This window comes from Necator americanus, chromosome IV (assembly GCF_031761385.1).
Source record: "Necator americanus strain Aroian chromosome IV, whole genome shotgun sequence".
Lineage (NCBI taxonomy): Eukaryota > Metazoa > Nematoda > Chromadorea > Rhabditida > Ancylostomatidae > Necator > Necator americanus.
In genome coordinates, this window is record NC_087374.1 from 10,850,095 (window position 1) to 10,869,379 (window position 19,285).

General features: G+C 42.7%; 6 protein-coding genes across 7 annotated transcripts; 1 reads left to right on the top strand and 5 right to left on the bottom strand.

Moving 5' to 3' along the window:
- Positions 1-1,133: 1,133 nt before the first annotated feature.
- Positions 1,134-8,303, top strand: RB195_000898 (uncharacterized protein; the record flags this gene model as incomplete). 2 transcript variants are annotated; one of them, XM_064197454.1, is made up of 11 exons in its annotated part: positions 1,134-1,136; positions 1,631-1,683; positions 4,631-4,710; positions 4,775-4,893; positions 6,243-6,329; positions 6,383-6,505; positions 7,054-7,125; positions 7,610-7,753; positions 7,812-7,921; positions 7,995-8,070; positions 8,139-8,303. In XM_064197454.1, the coding sequence occupies 11 exons, from the start codon at positions 1,134-1,136 to the stop codon at positions 8,301-8,303; spliced, it is 1,032 nt and encodes a 343-aa protein (XP_064053334.1). The 2 variants fall into 2 exon arrangements, with proteins under 2 accessions (XP_064053334.1, XP_064053337.1); XM_064197453.1 differs by lacking the exons at positions 1,134-1,136; positions 1,631-1,683 and adding an exon at positions 4,104-4,168.
- RB195_000899 (uncharacterized protein) lies at positions 2,852-3,322 on the bottom strand (the record flags this gene model as incomplete). Its single annotated transcript, XM_064197455.1, has 1 exon — positions 2,852-3,322. The coding sequence occupies one exon, from the start codon at positions 3,320-3,322 to the stop codon at positions 2,852-2,854; it is 471 nt and encodes a 156-aa protein (XP_064053335.1).
- Positions 3,536-3,919, bottom strand: RB195_000900 (uncharacterized protein; the record flags this gene model as incomplete). The annotated part of the gene is made up of 1 exon (XM_064197456.1): positions 3,536-3,919. One exon carries the CDS (start codon positions 3,917-3,919, stop codon positions 3,536-3,538), a length of 384 nt encoding a protein of 127 aa, XP_064053336.1.
- Positions 8,304-9,522: 1,219 nt separating the features above from the next.
- RB195_000901 (uncharacterized protein) lies at positions 9,523-15,135 on the bottom strand (the record flags this gene model as incomplete). The annotated part of the gene is made up of 10 exons (XM_064197457.1): positions 9,523-9,861; positions 9,921-10,007; positions 10,078-10,208; positions 12,624-12,749; positions 12,804-12,880; positions 12,996-13,099; positions 13,601-13,753; positions 14,171-14,259; positions 14,314-14,456; positions 14,957-15,135. The coding sequence occupies 10 exons, from the start codon at positions 15,133-15,135 to the stop codon at positions 9,523-9,525; spliced, it is 1,428 nt and encodes a 475-aa protein (XP_064053338.1).
- A 1,559-nt stretch (positions 15,136-16,694) lies between these two features.
- RB195_000902 (uncharacterized protein) lies at positions 16,695-18,051 on the bottom strand (the record flags this gene model as incomplete). The annotated part of the gene is made up of 5 exons (XM_064197458.1): positions 16,695-16,852; positions 17,210-17,331; positions 17,542-17,631; positions 17,705-17,815; positions 17,987-18,051. 5 exons carry the CDS (start codon positions 18,049-18,051, stop codon positions 16,695-16,697), a joined length of 546 nt encoding a protein of 181 aa, XP_064053339.1.
- On the bottom strand, positions 17,169-17,513 carry RB195_000903 (uncharacterized protein; the record flags this gene model as incomplete). Its single annotated transcript, XM_064197459.1, has 1 exon — positions 17,169-17,513. The coding sequence occupies one exon, from the start codon at positions 17,511-17,513 to the stop codon at positions 17,169-17,171; it is 345 nt and encodes a 114-aa protein (XP_064053340.1).
- Positions 18,052-19,285: the final 1,234 nt, after the last annotated feature.

Sequence of the window (19,285 nt, forward strand, 5' to 3'; positions counted from 1 at the left end):
TCAAAAACTAAACAGCAAGAGCTGTAGAAAGCCTTTGACCCATGGCAAGTCCTCCTAAATCTTAAATCGTTAAGTTAAATCAGTTAAATTAATAAGTTATTAAGTTAAATCTGCTGGCAATCTGATACCACCCACTTTACGTTAGCTTCACGAATTGCTTCAGGATCTTCACAAAAAGTGAGAACGAATGACACAAGTGGAAAAAACCTTCTCTTTATAAACGTGGCGTGTTTCCGTGTTTGACCCTGATTCTAAGTTGGTCCCTAAGCGTTAGAAGGCCTTCTACAAATCTACGAAAGATCATCCCATTTACATTCTACCCTATCGAAAATGAGTCCTATACTTAAGAATATCATCAATATCATATTATCGGAAAGATGAGTATCACCAATTGCTGTGACTCTAGGCGTTCGATCAGTGCTTGTATTTTAAGTGGAGTTTATTGGTAGTCGGTGGTCGGTGGATGTGTTGTTTTCATAATCAAGGTCACGATGCATACTCTATCTTACTTTGAGCGTAGAGTAGATTTTGCGTTACACCGAATAGTGTCACAGATCATTCACGATCCATCCTTAAATCTTCTTCCATATTCGGTAGAAGACGACAACGTGCCTGTTCTTTATCATTACGTTACAGTGACGTATACAATACACGCAGTTTCTCTCTAATTAATTTTTCAAGGATAGACCACTTGCAAGATACAGAAATATCATAGCTACGAGTAAAATCTCCCCTATTAATTAGCACGCATTTCCAAAGTTTGAAAAGAAAAATTCATTACTTGTACATCAACACGAAGTTGTTTCAAAACGACCTGAACCTTAGCGGTTTGAAAGGGGAGACCATCGCTAGTAAAACTCATTGCTGTAGTCCGACAGTGAAAGTAACGATGTTCCTATTTCGATAACAACCGCTAGGTCATCCATGTAGCTCTAAGCGCCGCTGCTTATGCAAACTGCTTCTCTTCAGACCGTTTTCACTCGACTATGACAGATCGAAAGCAAGGGCAGCAAAAGTGCGCAGACTTGGAAACTGCTGACATTGTTCACATTTATTTTTCGAGGGCGTCTACATCTAAACAGTGAACTACAATGATGGTTGCCTTCCAAAATCAAGTTACAAGGAGCGAGGTGATGGTAGGTCATTTCATCCCATTTGATCCCAACCTTTTATTCTTTTTCATTTCTTCCAAAGCCTCTCGGAAACACTTTTTCCTACTATTTGGCACCGATGCAATCTCTGGCCTCTTATCTAAGTCTTAGTTTTGCGAGCCCGTAGTGTTTGCGATAGAGCAGTTTAGAAATCCGAACCCGTTATTTGACTCCGGTGCAGAAGTGGAACGGTACAGGTGCTGGGAAGTCGCTACTAGGCATTTTCTGCTTCTTCTAGGCTTCTGGTCATCGACACTTGCATTCGTATTCCATAAAGCAGCTTTTTTCCTTTCTGGCGAGATGCAGCACTAAGTGATCATCCGAGGGAAAGAGCAGTAGGTAAGTGCAAATGTATTGTATTAAATGTTGTATCAAAAAGATAAGGATTGATGACCTTTAATCCATCTAATCAAACGAGCTGTTTGATGTTGGATTTGTTTTTATGAACCTAACTAGATGCATATCATTTGTTGTTGAAGGCTAGGAAGCCTCATTTTCACTTTATCCTTTCTTGTGTGGTTGGTGTCACCATGTAAGTCTTCCTTTTGTTGTCAGATGATGTTTTGAATACTACTGATAAAGAAAGTTAACTCTCGAAATACATGCAGTTGGGTGAAGCTGACAAAATGACATATATAGAGTCGGATTAATCAATAGCTTTAATGAATAAAAATGTTTTTAGGGTTGGTGAAGAGTTGTGTTGTCCTTGAGCACAGCTCTGTCCAACCATTTCGATATTCAGCAAGAGCTTGCACAGAATCAATGCAATCTTCGCTCTTCCATATCTTTACGTATTGTCTGAACTGTCTTTCTATGCCTACTGTCTTCAGGTCCTCTTTCAGCACCTCAGTTTAGAACTTCCGTTCTCGGCAGGTGAGCTCTTCCAACTTGAATCCAGAAGAATCCCCAGAGCACGTTGAACGGTCTTCTGGTCTCCTCATAACATGACCAAAGAAGCGAAGGCGATTTTCTGTACCCACTTTCGACGGAGGTGTCAGATGTTGATACTTTCTCGTGTTATCCGCTTTAGTTGCCATTTCAAACGATGATATACACCACTCAGCTGGTGTTCAAAATGCAGCAGTTGTTTCCTCATTTGTTATCAATTAGGCGGACAAAATTCCCTGGTGCTTCAGCGACGCGAAGGGCTCCGTGAGAAAGGGAGAAATCTTTCGACCCGATAAGGGGGAGGGGGAGGGTGTCGAAAGCTGCTTTGAAGTTCAGAAAGGCTAGTAGCATTTGCTTCGAATACCGCTGCCAGTCCAGGATGATTCACTCGAAGACCTTGTACATAACACGCAACAAGGAGATTTCTCGATGTCTACTAGGATCCGTGATGGATCTAATTTTGGATGGAATTATGACAGCGTGTTTCCACGATCTGTGCGTGAATGTGTTCGAGTTCAGGAGCTGACGGTGGGTTCAACAAGGTCTTGAAGTGATACCTTTAAAGGGTTGCTTCACCTACAGCCACTCCATCAACAGTGCTGACGACTGAAGAACATCTTTTCTTTTTGCCGCTGTATTGTCTTAGTAGAGCGTAGGTTTTCTTCAGTTTGTTGTTCTTCCATGCCTTTTCAAGCTCGTTCGCTCTTGATATCCATTGTTATTCGCGGTCTTGTTCCAGCTGACGACGTGTCTTCCTTCTCAGACGCTTCTCGTGGTTGAAATCACTAGTACTGTGGGCAACACATATAGATTTATTTACATATGGATCCTTGCTCACCAGATACAAAATCGAGCTTCTTCTCCAGCCCCAGGACCGGGAGCGGTTCTTTTGTCGCGTCCTTGATACATTTTATGAAGGAATCTGCACTGCAAAGCTTCTTTCTGGTCCGTACTCCAACTTGAATAGAAACACGTTGGCGGAACTTCGTTCTCCATTCTTCGGCTTTCAAAAACGTCATGTCTTCGGTTGAAGAAGTGTCCTTTTCCTCTTGTAGTACCGTAGCTGAGAACAACTGGACAATAGAGTCAAATGGGACGTCCCAAACAGCACTAGATTTTCGGCTTTCTGAGTGGGGCATCTTTCTCATCAGAACGTACTTGAGCTGTAGGTTGAGAATTTTAATTTTTCGCTGCTCTTCAGGATTTAATAGGATTGACTTTTGCCACGTAAGCTGATGGCGATGATGATTCCTCTTGAATTTGGAAGCGTTGACGGGACCCATCCGTTCACAAAAGTCAGCCAGACGGTTGTCTGATATAACGGTTATTCGGTTATTTGTGTTTCAAAAGGAATTATCATTTTTATCACTACATCGAATTGATGTTCACGTCCCATCTTGGGGTTCGTGTCGATTCCGACAATGATTATCTGCTGGCTGGGTACTGTAGACATTAACGCATTGACTTCTCCACAGAAAGAGTCCTTGTCGTTCTCTTCAACGGTATTCGCAGGTGAGTGAGCACTTGCAATCCAGAGTTTGCATCCTCTGTGATTCCGCACTCGTACAAAGGTGCATTTTGACGTTGAGCTCCACTAGGTTCTTGTAGTCGTTCCTCACAGCTACTGTGCAGCCTCCTACCTTATTTTCATCAGCATCGGCACAGTAGATGGTGTAATCTCCGACATTGATGACGAGTCGATCTCTGATGCGTATTTCCTGCAGCGCAGCAAACAGATGTCGTAGAAGCCCAGACAGGGCTGTTTGTTGGAGTTCAATCGACAGTCGACGAAACGAATGGTTGTTGCCAGAGATTCCATGCTCCCTCCAAGAGTTGACCTTACAGGTTATGGGCTTTGACGATGTGCTGGACGATAGCATCTTTTTGCAATGAATGGGAATCTTGCGTCATATAACAGTATATTATAAGAGAGATGTTTATATTGCTCGTACGCTACCATTGCGTACGCTCGAATGGCTGATTGCGTTTAGCGAAAGCAGGGCTACCACGGATAGGTAGCAGTCAAACTTATATGTGCGGCCTCAACAGAAACAAAATACTGATATGGGCTCGGCCACGCAAAGTCATTGCACAGACCAATACTGGAAGCTCAACGATTCCGAATTGAGGTCGATTACGTATGCGTATCAGAAGCAGATTGATGCCAGAAATTTTTTCCTTTACTATTATTGTGTCTTGCTGATTAGCATCATAACACATCACGAATCTGATCATTTCAAGTACTGCGAGCCAGCTTACGGTAGTACTCCCTCCTGCACATAATTGACTCCCTTAGAACGTTTTTTGAACGAAATATGCTTTTTTGTTACGTATTTAGTGTTACTTTGTTTTACTATGCATCGAGCTGATGGTTTGTAACTTCCAATTGTTTTTCTAAATTTACTTATGCCAAGAGATTGTTGCTCTATGCAGAAATTTGCTGTTCGGGTATTATGCATCCAACAGACCTCAATTTGACTGTGTAGAGCAGAAAGCTTTAAAAAACGAGTACCGTTTGTGGCTCCAATTCTGCTGTAGCTCGTTTTGAGTCTCGAGTAAGCCAATTTATCACAAAAACACGTTTGTCGTAGGTGCGAGCCTGAAGAGGTAGAAGCCTACTTCCATGGAAAGGTTGTTGATGGTTGGGCCATTGAGAGCTCAATTGGTAGTGGTATGGAAATCTTGGATTTTTCTTCGCGAACGTAGGTTTGGAACTAAATAATAATAAATTCCAGGCGCTAACGGTGTGGTACTGCAATGTGAGAAGAATAAGACAAAGGCTGTAATGAAAGTGGCACTGTCATCATACTCGGCTGCAAGTCTCGAATGGGAAAGTATGGTTATGGACAGACTTGTCAGTAAATTTCTCACTATCGTAATCTTTCTATTTCCTCGATGGCTAAGAGTGCCTAATAACAGAGTAGTCGCCGTACACAAACCATTGTTATTTTTAATAGACGCATAAAAAATGACATTACAATCCTAAAACAGAAAATAGACATGCTATCCTGAAACCAAGAAGAGCCTCGTTATCATATAAGCGATGAGCGAGTTGAGAATAAACGAGCATTAATCGCGGGAGGCAGAATGAACGGAACAGAATAGAACGCTTTCGGTCGTGCAGATACGCTCAAAGCAGGAGTGGAAGCATTCTATAAAGACTTTCACAAGACCATACTTTCTAAAATGCAATCATTGATCACTTCAATGATGGCTTGCCAAGATTGTTTCTTCAAGAATGGAAAGAACTCCTCAAGAATGAAGAATTTCTTCAAGAATGAAGAAGTGCTCACGTTTTACAATGGAACGAACAGAAGTCTTAGTTCAGAGACAACATTTGCACAAAATTGATGATTTTGGCATTTCTCCAGAAGAAGATAGGGTTCGTAGAGTGCAGTAGATTGTGAGTAAGAGAGTGAGACACCCAATTCTTCCCAACCGTGCAAAAAATCAGCGTGGGAAAAGGCTTTACTGACCGTTCTTTTAAATGAAACACGTTACCGCCATGCGTCAGCGAGCGAACAGACGGAAATAAGTGGGACTCCCTTAGCAGCCCATTCAAATAAAATTAGAGAATAGTCTGCTGGTTTTCACGCCGTTTTCATGACGACTAGGGGATTGAGCGTGATTTTAAGGTCTCATTACTTGAAGTCTACACGCCAAACCACATCATTTTCTGATGGTGAATTTCGTAGTATTCTACTTTTATGTCCAGTAGGACCTTCCCTAGAAACGCACTGTTCTAATAGGACTGGTCCTTTCACCGAACGCGGTAGTAAACGAATACAATGGGATCGACGACACAGCCGGGAAAATAGGGTCTTGTTACCATTGCGTAAACGTGTGCGATCGAAGAGGTGCGGAAGAGCATAGCGGTTAGAATTAGGAAGATTAGGGGAGGTGGCAAATCATAACAAGGCGTTGCTAGCACCACTCATCGCTGCAGTTCGCGATTGTCCTATCTCGCTCCCAACCGCTAGCTCCACCGCGCCGCTTCGAGCGCAGCCGTGTACGCAGCTGCACCAAGCTTCATATCGTTCCAAAATCTCGTCTTACCTAACCGTTGCCCCAGAGTTTTCCGAAAAATCGAGTAATCGGGCGAAAACCCGGGTCAAGGAAGCGGTCTGGATGCAAAATCTAAAAATTTACCTTTCATGTACATTACTGGATGACCACATAATCTGCACAATGACAGGTGTTTAGCTTGCTAAACAAAACATGGAAAATCGGACATTTCACCTAGTACGGAAGCTGGCAAGCGGCTCTACTGAAGTGACCATCGGGGAAAAGGTAAGCATGATTTAATAGAACCCATAATTGCAACTAACAAACAATTCTTACAGACATCATCGCTTTCATATGTGGTAATGGAATGTTTACCCGGTAACCCGGTTCCAATTATAGGAAATCTCCAAGGCCAAGAGCAGACTCTCAAAATTATAGAATATGGTCTGCAACTATTGAAGGTTATTTTTTTTTGTTCGCGTTTCTAGACTAATTTGGTGGACACGGTAATCGATATCACACAAAACGTTCGTGGCTTCTGGAGCCTTCTCGCTCCAATACTTTTGAAAGCGTCTTCACTGAAGCAGTTTTCATTGAAACGGATATTGCGCACTATAAGCCGGAGCTTTTTATTTGTTCTAGTATTTGCAGCACTTAAAGCACCTAATGCATACCATGAAATTGACGATTGTTGGAATTCCTCCAAGGATAGGAGTAGGGATGTAGATTACGAATATGACCGTGATCACGCCCAATTTCCCCTAATTGTCCTGAAAAACGCAATGGAGAACGGGCCTCTGGACCAAATTTTCCTACTAGATGCCTAGGAACATGCCACGTGTGCTTGCGCCGGCGTACGCATCGCGTTTGCGAGCGAGCGTATGGTCGATGAGTTAGTAACTTTGTCACTCCCGTTATGTTTCGTAGAGAGGTCCTAACAACAACGCCAATTTCCTGACATGTTGGCTTCAATATCACACTTTTTTGTTTACCATTATCATAAATTAAGGGGATCTACGACATGCATCAGTGCGGATTTATCCATCGTGATATCAAACCCGAGAATATAGGAATGTATGAGGTCCGTGCTAAAACTAAAATTCCTCTTTGAATTACATTGAATATCAATCATTTCAAAAGTTGAAACCATTGGGGAACAAGCAAGAAACGCAAAGAAATTATAGAAATAAAATTGAAGTCGCAAGTATTATCTGTACTTATTCACAGTAGCCTTAGGAGGAAACTTTTCCCTAACTATCTTTACCTCTCGGGCACCGCTCTGACTATGAATATAGCGTCACACTTTTTTTCATCTTACCACATTTGTCGAATGAACAGTGGTCAGATGAGAATTGTACTTGCCTTATTTTTTGATCTTATTTTCTTTGGAAATTTAGGCCCTTTCCAATCGCAACGCTCTATTTATGCTGCGAATTTGCTTTGTCTCTCTTTTTCTCTGAAAAACAAATTACAACGAGGATCCTAAGTTGTTATAACAAATTGCGACACAAAATGAAGCTAACTCGTGCAATCTATCCTTTAAATGGGTATTTTGAATATTCTAGAACTCAATTGTGGTCATGTATGATATGGGAATGGCGCGTGCGTTCTTGGATAAAGATGGAAAACACAGACCACCTAGATCGCATGCTGGGATGAGAGGGACCGAAGAATGGAGCAGTCTTAACGCGGAAATCGGCAGAGATCAGGTTTTATTCTTTTTTCTTTTTTGGTTATAAAGAATTCAAGGAATCGTTGTCTTTGCAGGGCAGGGTTGACGATTTATGGGGTTGGTTGTACTGTTTGAACGAATGGGTGAACTGTAGGAGTCAGAAACCACAAGTTTGGTCAGCCTATGATCGCGAACCCAATATACGGTAGACGTTTTTTATCTATAGAAGTTCGTTCTCTACGTTCTTGGAAATTCAATGAATAAGTGAATAACTTCAGGCAATGGATGAAATCACCGTTTTTCTCCGCGAGAATGGTCCTCAACAACTGCCCGTTCTCGTTCTTTAAAATTGGTGTAAGGTTTTTTTTTTCAGAAGCCCAATGTAGAAATACAATAAGGCTTTAAGTATGTTTTTTCTTCAGTTTTATCTCCGGTACTTGGGTCGTGACGACACTCCTGACTACTTCTACCTAGCGTCACTTTTACATGAAGCGAGCAGAGCTGTAAAAAGGAGGCAAAAGGCTGAACCACCTAACCTTGAGAAGAGCATAGCGGAAATCTTCCTAATGGAGAGAGAATTCTTCTAATGTTTAGAAATTATCTGAATACTTATATTGACAATATATTACTCAATTACAAAAGCTTGCGATAAATAATGGCAAGTATGTCACTGTGTTGCCAGTTAGTGATTTCGTGAACGCAAAACATGACCAGCGAGAAGGAACATGGTGGAACACAAGCCTTTAAGAAAAAAAGAAAAGAAAAAAGTACAGTATCCATAAAATAACTATGAATTACCACTCAGCGAAGACTAATTCGTTTCTTTGTGAGGATAATTTGAAAATGAGAAATAAGAAAAGTGTCGCAACTTTCTCTTCGATAATCATCCCAGAAAATCAAAACAATCAGTAAGTAAAATTCTTGCGGAACTTTTCAACAAGATGAGAAACATCCCGTGCCTTTCTGACTTCTTTGTTTAGACAGACAATGCCATGCACGCAGAGCTACATTTTTGCACGGTATGATTTTTTTTCAGAAATTCCTCAACAGTATTTTTGACGGATTTCCCTCATTTTACTTCTAAAAATAAAATGCCTGTAAAAGTCTCTTAGCATTCTCGGGACATGAGTTCTCTATTCGTGATGTAGAACTGTAAGTGCATGTATTTTCACTGCAAGATGGAAAGCTGGGAAAAATACATTTCAAATGAATTTATGCAATAACCAAGGATAAGCGAAAGACAAAATAGTGGTACAACATGCTCGTGTCCCAACAAAGGAGCAATTTCATCAAAAACAAGCGATTTAAAGGTCGCACACCACAAAATTGACGTTACCAGTCCTTTTGATTTGGGAACCGATAGGGTTAGAAGTGTAGACTACGGGTACAAGCGTGATCACTCTCAACTTTCCTTCTTCGTCATGGAAAAAAAGCATGGAAAGCTGCGTTTTTGTACGATTTCTACTACGAGGGACGCAACGCGTCAGTTCTGCGTGTGCGCCACGTCTGCGTACGATCGGTCGATGATCAATGAGGTTTCTCCGGCGTCCTATTCAAGCAGAACCAATGCAGCGGCTGTTAGACGATGTGTGTATGAGGTGCCACGAAGGAAAATTTGTACAAAAAATCCATTTCCCTCCTGTGCTCGTGCTCTAATCTACACTCTTAGCCCTATAGTCCTTCCTGAAAAGATCCAAACACCGTCGGTTTCCTAGCACGCTAACTTTAAACCATAATAGGTAATGCAATCATAAGTTTTTGTTATTTCACTTTGTTACAGAGGCTACCGATCCCGATTAAGTGAGCTTATGTGCAAAAAACAATTGCGCAACCCGTGTGCATAGCTCCTAACCATTCGGAACAATCATCGTTTTCAATCGAGAGCACAATAGCTCGCGAACATGGAGCAACACGTGATTTCCTACTACAAGCACGTGTTTCAAATTTCGCCTTGGGCCATAACAGTTTCACACGATCTTCAAGCTCTTCCAAAATCTGATCACCATGCTTAACGGGGAATACAGATCGTAACGTTTTGCATTCAATTTGTGTAAGAAGTTTCCGTACAGCAGTGTAATCGAATGTATCCTCGACGGAGACTGAAGTGTCGAATTTTTTTCTATCATCTTGGCGCTCAGGTGGGAACTGAAACATTCTACACAGTAAGCGACACAAAGTGTGAAGAAAAAATGCAATGAACTTACCTCGTTGTTGACAAATTTGAATTTCTCTTCGATAAAATTCAGATATCGTTCTTCCAAAGTGCGCTGTTTGTATATATCTAGCATTCGCTGCAATGAGACTGTTGCACAGAGGAAACGATTGACGGCTAATTGAAGTAATTTCCTAGTAATCCAGTACCTTATCAGGTACAAAAAGTTCCTTGTTGTTGTACTGCTTGTTGTAGAAGTATTTATTCCTTTGCATGAGAGGATTGTCATCGAATAAGATGTAGTTGGCTACCGAACGAGCTGCTTCGGATCCACGCATAACTAGAATTGAATCCGTCTTAGATATGTAGCATATTGTTCATATTCGAAGAAGTCAACTAGAAATTCAACCTCTTCGTCGTAAATCACTACGCTTGATAGTCTTTAGAGGCATCACCCCACGAATCTGAGGTGGTATGGATTTCAGGTGGAGTATTCGTATACGGGCGGGGGGGTGATTCCGTCCATTTCTTCCTAATTGCCGTAAAAAAACGGCCCGGAAGACAAGGCTTCGAGCGTTTCTGCGCGCTACTTTCTACGAGTTCGATTGGAGCGCGCCAGCCGTGTGCACACTCCGCATCTTCCGGGCCGTTTTTTACGCCAATTAAGAAGAAATGGACGGAATCACCCACCTCTCCATAATCTACGATCCCGTGTACGAATACTCCACCTCACATCCGTACCACCTCAGATTCGCGGGGTGATGCCAAGGTATCCGATGGTTGTGGTCGCCTAGGGCGGCCTATATTGGATGCTGGATGGCTACAGAGAGAAAGAGTGTGTTGAAGGCAGTACAAAGTGGAATTTACATGGTACGGAAAGACCAAGAAAAACATAGAGTTCAGGTTGTAGGTTACGGATCTCAGTTCAATTCTGCTCTCCCTAGTGGTCCTAAAAAAACGTGGAAACGGCTTTAGTTCCTACGAGGTATGTTGCAACGCGCACCCTTGTATACGCTCTGGTCCCAGCAGCCTATTCATTGGTTTTACTTCATTAGACTGGTGCTGGCGGATGTCGTTTCTGGTCCAGACCTATTCATTGGTTTTACTTTATTAGACTGGTGCTGGCGATAAGATGTCGTTAATCTCCAACCGCTTGCTCCTGAACGCGGCCCGTGCCCAACGGTGGCACGTTGCAGGTTAAAAAATCGTTGTGGGACCTTCCACGCCGTTTTTTCTCTGCGACATTTAAGGAAGATGAGCGAACGTTCTACGTTCTCCCCGAGGTTTCCAGCCAAGTAAATTTCGGGGTACGCTGCCTTTAATCAACAGCTATTGGAAGCAGAAATGTTAGTGGTTAGTTTCGTACCACCAGAAGGCGATCATTTTTGTCTTCGGATGTCATAAACTGCACTTGGTGGGCTGGTCGCGACAGAAAGCCTGCAATAGCTATGTCCTGCGGTGAAATGCATTGCATTTTGCGATACAGACATATTCTAGCGGGATCGTAATTTTGATGGTTCATTTGTTATATACAGTCCACAATCTACAGCTTAAGCTTCCAAAGAAGCAATGCAACCACTTGCTACATCGTCACGATCCTTATATCTATCAATTTCAGCCAACTCACGCGTGATCTTCTCCTAAATTCCTTTTACTGAGCCCTTTTAGAGCCAGCGGTATATCGTTTCCTTCTATATAAACTGTGAACTGTGAATAATCGTGATCCCACCGTGGTTGCGCCAAATGAAAATATGCATTCGACAGTTAACCCCTCTGGGTAGGACGACCCGTTTATTCGTTACTGAAAGGATACTTCGTCATCAACGTACAGTCGGTCCCTACTGCGTTCAACCGAAAACGCGACGCCTCGCCCATTCTAACGTACACTCTTCCTCTTCTTAACCCACGCTCCCTTTCCCTCTGTCCCACTCCATGTGAAGTATCGTCCACCCACCCTGAACACATTCGGTACTTTGACTGTACCTACATAAACTACTGGGACCTTTTCACGTCAAATGCGGAAGTATGCGATGCGAGACATTATCTTCGAGGGAATTCACCCTTGAAAGGTCTACGTTTTCTGGAATTTTTTTGACGAATGCTGTCTTTAGACTATTGCATAAATTTTGGAGCTGGGCTTTTTTTTTACCTGCTAGGAGTGGAGGTGAAGGAAATCTAAGTAAGAGAAGTCCTTGTGCGAAGGATAAAAGAGGATAAAGTGTCTAGCGTTAATCAATCCGCTTGGGATGCGCCCCCACGTTCACTTCAATTCAGTTTGTTTGAGGTTGACGAACGTGTAACTGGCCTATACACTGACTTGCGAAGGCTACCCGATTCAACTCAGTGCTTCTCCCCTCTCAGACAACTCTGGTACCAATTTATGGAGCCATAAGGGATGAAAGGCTTGGTTGGCACTACGGCAGAGTCGAACCGTCGTCTGACCTTGCAGTCGCATTAGGACCTCTCACCAGCTGCGCTACAATTGTCCCACGTCGAAGATATTTTTCTAATCAAAGGCCTACACTACTAAAATGATGAATAAAGAATTATTACAAGGCAAGAAAGCAGACAAAGACATCATCCGAATGTTCCCCACCACATCTAAAGGAAGTATTTTGCATGTGCCGTCATTTTGGAGATTACTGACATTTTCTGTCATTCGTTTATCAAAATTTTCATCGTTATTTTCCACCATTCGTCCTAGAGTGTTGTAAACTAAGAAGAAAACAACGTGAAGAAACCTTAAACCACATACTTTTGTAGTAGCAATAGTGCAAGTATTCATAGTGGGCGGCAAGGAGGTGTCCTACGTCGTGACCGTTGATCAATGACAGACGGTAGAGGCAGTTATGTTGGCAACGGACAATCGATGCTTGCATACCTAGAGTAAAACATATCCCACAAATGTATATATATCGTACATTTCGTGACCTACTTGTCATCAGTACATCCAATTCAGGATTTCCATCGACAACACTCCAATCAATCTTATCTTCACAGAGAAGTCGACATCTATACAATTAAACAGTAAATAAATATCTGGATAAAAATAAAGTTTTTTTTTCAGAAAGTAATGAGATTTCTCTCGTTGCATTGCCGGCGTAAATAATCGTAATTCAACAAGAACCTTGAATCCTCCTCTATGACTTTATCCAACGACACTTCGAGATCATCTATACAACGAAACCAATCTTCCTCATTGTAGGCTTTCACTCCCGATATGAATCTCTCCTGTAAAACGATACAATAGAAAAGTCCTATCAGAATTTGGCTGCGTTTTTTTTTTCATCACACTTCCACATCCTCACAATAGATTAGTATCTATTTTAGACCAAAAGACTTTGGCGCACTTCCGAGACAAAATCGCCAATACGCACCAACAAACACCTAATAATGTTAGTTTTGAAAGTCTTATCTAAAAATTTATAAGCGCTAGATCGTAATGCCTCCGCTTTGCGTTGCGTCCATACATTCGCGCCTTTTCTTTCTGCACCCGTCGATCGATGAAACGATAGTCGATAGAGCAACACTACTATATCGATCGATGAGAGCTGGATGACCTCTGGCGAATACTGACGCATCAATTCTACACACTACGTTTAGTGGCGTCTATGTGTCAACATCAGATAAGTTAAATTTAATTCTTAAAGAAATAAAATATATGAGAATTAAAAATGAGATTTCACACGATCATAATGACTTATGCCGATAAATTCCCACGGAAGTTCAAACCTCGTATGGGCGACGAAGTGCATCAACCAGCATTCGGTCATCGTAACCTGGTCGTTCCATGTAAAATGCCAAACCATCGAGGGTGTCTTTGTCAGTTGGGTTCTTCACAAGAAACGTGTACGCGCTCTTCACTGCCATTTCAAGATCGCCCATCTAGAAAGGATCAATTCTCTCTGCAATTTATTTGAAGGGTAAGGAACAAAAAGTAGGGAACTACAGGTCTCACACTGCTATAATAGAAAGGGGTCCGTTGGTGAAGGTGTCACGACAAACAATTTAAATTTACTGGTTACTAAATTTATTGAATCACTATAGCTGTTTTCCATTTATAAACTCCTAATATATCCCACTGCAGTGAAAGGTGTATCACGATGACTTAGCTACATGAAGCAGTGTTGAAGGTTTATAGTTGCAATATTTATTGTTATTATTATTTTTATTTGTAGTTCCTAGTTCTTAGCATGTTATGCCTTCAAGCTGAGGCACATTTTGCTCGACTTGGGTCAATTTTTAAAAGGTTTTGAGCAAATATCCTTGTGAAGAAATTCAATATTTGTACGGAACGCTTACCTTCCAGTAACATATATGCAAATACTGAAATGGTTTTCTTTCGATAAAGTCGAAGTAGGTGTTCATCTTCTTCAAAGGAGGCCTTTCTTCTAAAAGAAAAACCTAGATCCTTTCCTGTGTCCAAAATGAGAAATCGAGCATACCAGTGAATTTATCTCGTTTGCAACGAAGAAGACAGAGAGCTCGTTCTGAATGAGCATGACTTTGCGACAACGCGCTATCATCAGGAGCTTCCACTTGCTGTTTGCATTTCCGCCGACACCAAACCAGTTCGTCCTCGAAGTACCTGAGTGGAAATTAATTATGAGGACGAAATAATAAAAGCTGACAATTTTTGGTGATGCTAAAACGGCCCCAATCTGGCGATAGCAACGCGCTGTTGCGTACTATCCCTACGTCGTAGATACCATCTTTTCCATTTGCATCGGCTCCGTCGAAAGCGCCCTGCGGTCACTCGGTTGAACACCTTCGGGATTGACTATACGTGGGTTTTTTGTGTGGTGAAAAGAACCAGCGGATGAAAAAAAACGGACCAGAAAGAGACATTTTATAAGTCACCTCTAAAAGAAGGAAAAAGTTGGGAACTTGCAAAAAAGGGGAATTTCGGCGATTCAGCTTGAAGCTCGTTTTGAAAACAAGAACCAGATGTTTTACCGAGGCGTTCTCACAACAGAGCTCTTAAGAGATGTATTTATTCATTCAGTTACTTATTTTTCTTTATGAAGTGTCAGGCGATTACAGTAAAAAAAATCACCGACAATTTAAAAATCCCAAGATTTAACTCACTGAAAATCGTCAAGTGCTCTTTTTATAAAGGCGACACAATCCTGCCAGTTTCCATCTGTGTACTCGTACTTCCCGTACTGATAAAGATCCTCAAAAGTGAGTTTCGGATCGTCCGGGGTTGTATTTGCAGAATCAATAAACGAATATGCGATGAAGTAGTACAGAATTGTTCGAGCCATGCCAAATGGTGTGGTGTAAGCTGTGCGAGGAGAGAGATGACTCAGTAGGCAGAGGGAAGCGGAGAAGCCAGAGTTGTAAGATATGCGCTGACCCCCATTGAGAAAGACAGACGTTGGCAGATGCCCCATCCTGGCCTTGGAGGAAGAGTATGAACACAAAGAACGATGATTTCGTTCGAGGATCATTCATATGTAAAGCACTACATATCAAGAGATGAAACAGAGTCAGCGGTTCAAAACAATTCTCATTCAGAAAGGTCATGGTACATTTCCTCAGCAGTTATTTAAAAGGGAGTGTAAAAATTTTTGCATTCTTTCATGTGCAAGGAAAGAAGTTCTGGTCTCCTCATTAAAAATTTGCATTATGTATTGTATGCTGTTGTGGCCAAGATACTCGGCAAAAATTCACTATTCGTTACCAAGGAAGAAAGTTAAAGAAGCAGATGCATAATTTCTCATTAATTTAATTGCTGTTTACAGGGCTGTCCGCTACGTTTTTCGCTCACTCTGCTTAATACCACGCAGTAAATTCAACTCCCAAGTTCCCAGATGGTACAATGTTACTCTTCTAAAGACGCTGTGTGAGCATATAGTCAACGTCGGACGCAATCACTCATACTTACGCGACGTGGTCGCTGCAATGAAGAACACTGGTGCTCTACCTACTACCCGTCAATCAACAGCGCAATTGCGCTGAAAGACTCCTTGGAAACTTTATTTGATTTTCTGATGCCATCACATCTGAAATGAGCCACTGTTTGATGACTTGACTTAATTGACTTAATCGGCGGGCTGATATTATCAGCCTGACGCGATTATCCGCACCTTCTCCGAGATGTGCCGTTCTTCAACAGCCTTGCCAACTTTCTCGATCTTCTGTGAAAGCTTGAGCAGAATCAATCCATTTGTCGCTATTCGATATCCTGCGGAACCTTTCGTATCGTTTGAACTGCCTTCCCATGCCGAATATCCTCAGGTGTTCTTTCGGCACCTTAGTTCAGAACTTCGATTTTCGGACAAGTGGCCTATTCCACCTTTCAACGAACTCCTCAGAACTCGGTAAACCGGGCGATCCACTGTTCTCCTTTAGTATATGAGCAAAGAAGCGAGGACGATTTTCTGTAGCCGCTTTCGGTGGCAGTACAATATGCCGATGCCTGCCTTGTCATCCGCAGGTATACCATATCGAATTCCGCGTAGAGATATTCATTTTGGCATGCCTTGTGACAAAAGTATCCAAGCAGCAGTCTAAGCATCTTTCTTTCCGTGCAGTCACCCCTTCATCACCGTAGACGGTGCTGCCTAGGTCTCCGATCCGTACATCATGATAGGACCAATTGTGGATAGGTATGTTCGCAGCTTGATTTTGTTGGTGAGGGGGGTTGACCCCATTCATTTCGTTAACGAGTTAAATGTAGAAGTGGCATTAGCATATTTTTGCTGGATATCTTTGTCGTAGCTGCCGTTGTTCTTAAGCATACAGCCCAGGTGACAGAACTCATCGACGACTTCGATTGGTTCGACTGTCCGTTCACCCTGGTTCGAGGCCTCGAAGAGAGCTACATCTGTTTGCGTTTATCAGGGCGTAGACGTCGTCCATAGTTTGCAGCCAGCTTCGATACAAGGTTGACAACATGTTGAAGTTTCGTATTCCTTTCTGTGAACATATCAACATCGTCAGCGTACTCGAGATAGGTCAAAGGGCCTCCTGATGGTGCTAGAATGATATCGGCGGGACACATCTACTTTTCCTCGAATAATGTCGTCGATGGCGAAATTGAAGAGGAAGGGTCCTGCCACTGCACCTTGTCTTACTCCCGTTATCACCTCAAGCGGTGTTGTACATCAGACTGGTGTTCGAAATGCAGCAGTTGTTCGTTGATTCAAATAATCAGTCAAGCGAATGAACTTTCCTAACACTTCATCGGCGCGAAGTACGTTGAGAAGATGGCTTCGATGAAGAGAGTCAAAAGCGCCTTCAAAATCTAGAAAGGCTAATTACATTGGCTTTGAATGCTGCTGCCAGATTTCGATCACTCTCCTGACAATGAACAATTGGTCAGTAGTAATCGACCAGGACGAAAGCCAGCTTGCTCATTGCGCGTTGTTCCTCCGCGATGTTTAGCAAGTCGTTCTAGGATAATCCGCTCCAAAACCTTGTACATAACTTGCAGCAAAGAGATTCCTCCATAGTCCCTTGAGTAGGCGACAGATAATTTCTTGCGGAAGGACCAAGCGTGTCTCCACGAGTCAGGTATCCTTCCGCCGTTCCATATTGAACGGTTGATTTTTGTCATCTCATGAATCCCAGACAGAAGAAGATATTTCAGCATTTCTGCGCCTATTCCATCGTCTACGTCAGATTTTTCATTCTTCATTTTTTGGATGCAAACCAGAACCTACTACTCGCTGACTGCAGTGTACGTTGGTACTTGGAAATGCTCGGGTTCAGGAGCTGACGACGCTTGCCGGTTCAGCAAAGTGTTGAAGTGATCCCTACAAATTGGTAGGGTTTCTTCACCAACAGCCACTTCATTGGCAGTGTTTCCGCGGGTTCTTGTCCTCCCACACGTTTTCAAACTCCTTTGTTCTTGACGTCCATTCGTTTTTGCGGTCTTTTTGCAGCTGGTCAACTTCCTTCTTAGAAGCTTTTCCTGGTTGAAATCCCCACTGCTGCTGGCTGAACATACAGAGTTTTAGGTTGATTTTGTCCCCGCAGATGAATGCAGAGACTATTTTCTTCCTTGGCGTTAGAACCAGGAGAGTTTCCTCTGCAGCGTTCTTGATACACTTTGTAAAGGCATCTGGATCGTGATGCTCATTCCTGGTCCAACGTGCACTCCATTTTCACCATTTTCCTACCTTATCAAATTGTTGTTCAAGTCCCATCTTTGCATTTGCGTCTGTTCCGACCATGACCACGAACTGGCTGTGTATTTTAGACATTATCGCATTGAATTCATTATAGAAGATGTCCTTGCAGTTCCTTTTTTCCTGCAGTTCCTCAGCAGTTTATGTAGGTGCATGGGCACTTAGGATCCAGAGTTTTCGTCCTCTCCAATCCCACAGTCGTACAAATCGCATCTTGACGACACTGAACCAAATTCCTCCACCAAGTTCTTGTAGTCGTTCCTCACAGCTATCGCGCAGCTACCTATTTTCTTTCCATTAGCATCGCCGCAGAAAATGGTGTAATTTTCGATGGTGATGACGTGCCAATCTCTGATGTGTGTTTTCTGCAATGCAACAAACGGCACACACTGATATCGTAGAGGCCTAGACAGGGAGGTTTGTTGGAGTTCTCTAGACAGTGTTAGGCATTTTAGCGTCGCGAAACGAATGGTTGTTGCTAGAGATTTTCAATCCCTTCAGGCAGTTGACCTTGCAGGTTATGGGCTCTGGCGATGTGCTGAACAACATCAGCTTTTTACAATGCGTGAGAGTGTTGCGCCATATATGCCATGTGCCGGTCACCTAGCTTCGTTCTCAATGAGTACACTCAAATGCCTGATTGCGTTTAAGGGCAACATACCATGAATCTGCGGTGGTACGGATTTCAGGTGGAGTATCCGTATACGAGGTCGTAGATTATGGAGACCGGGGTGGTTCCGCTCATCTCTCCCTGCACCACTGCAAACAGCCGGCCCCTGAATGCTGTTTTGTCCGACGCCTTCTATTGCAGTGCCCAACCCTTGCACGCGTAGCGTCCCTTACTGCCTATCGGGGCAGTCCGAATTGGATTTTCGACGAATCGCAGGGCAGAGGCGGCGCAAGGAGTGGAGCGTTGCAACAGATGGCGTCGTACAAAACAGCATTTTGGAGGCTGTTTGCAGTGATGCAGAGAGAGGTGAGCGGAACCACAACAGTCTCCATAATCTACGACCCCGTATACGGATACTCCACCTGAAATCCGCACCACCTCAGATTCGTGATATGCTCCCTTTAATGAAAGCAGGGCCACTACCAATGGGTAGCACCACGAGCAGTATCAATCAAACTTGTAAACGCGGCTCCTGTTTGATCAAATCTTTTAATTGTTGACCAATTTCAGAGTTGAAATATTGCGGTCAATTGTTCTTGCCACTTCTTTTCTCGTCCAGTAGTCAATCTTTATTATTTAAACTGCACAAATCAAAAGACTAGCTAAGAC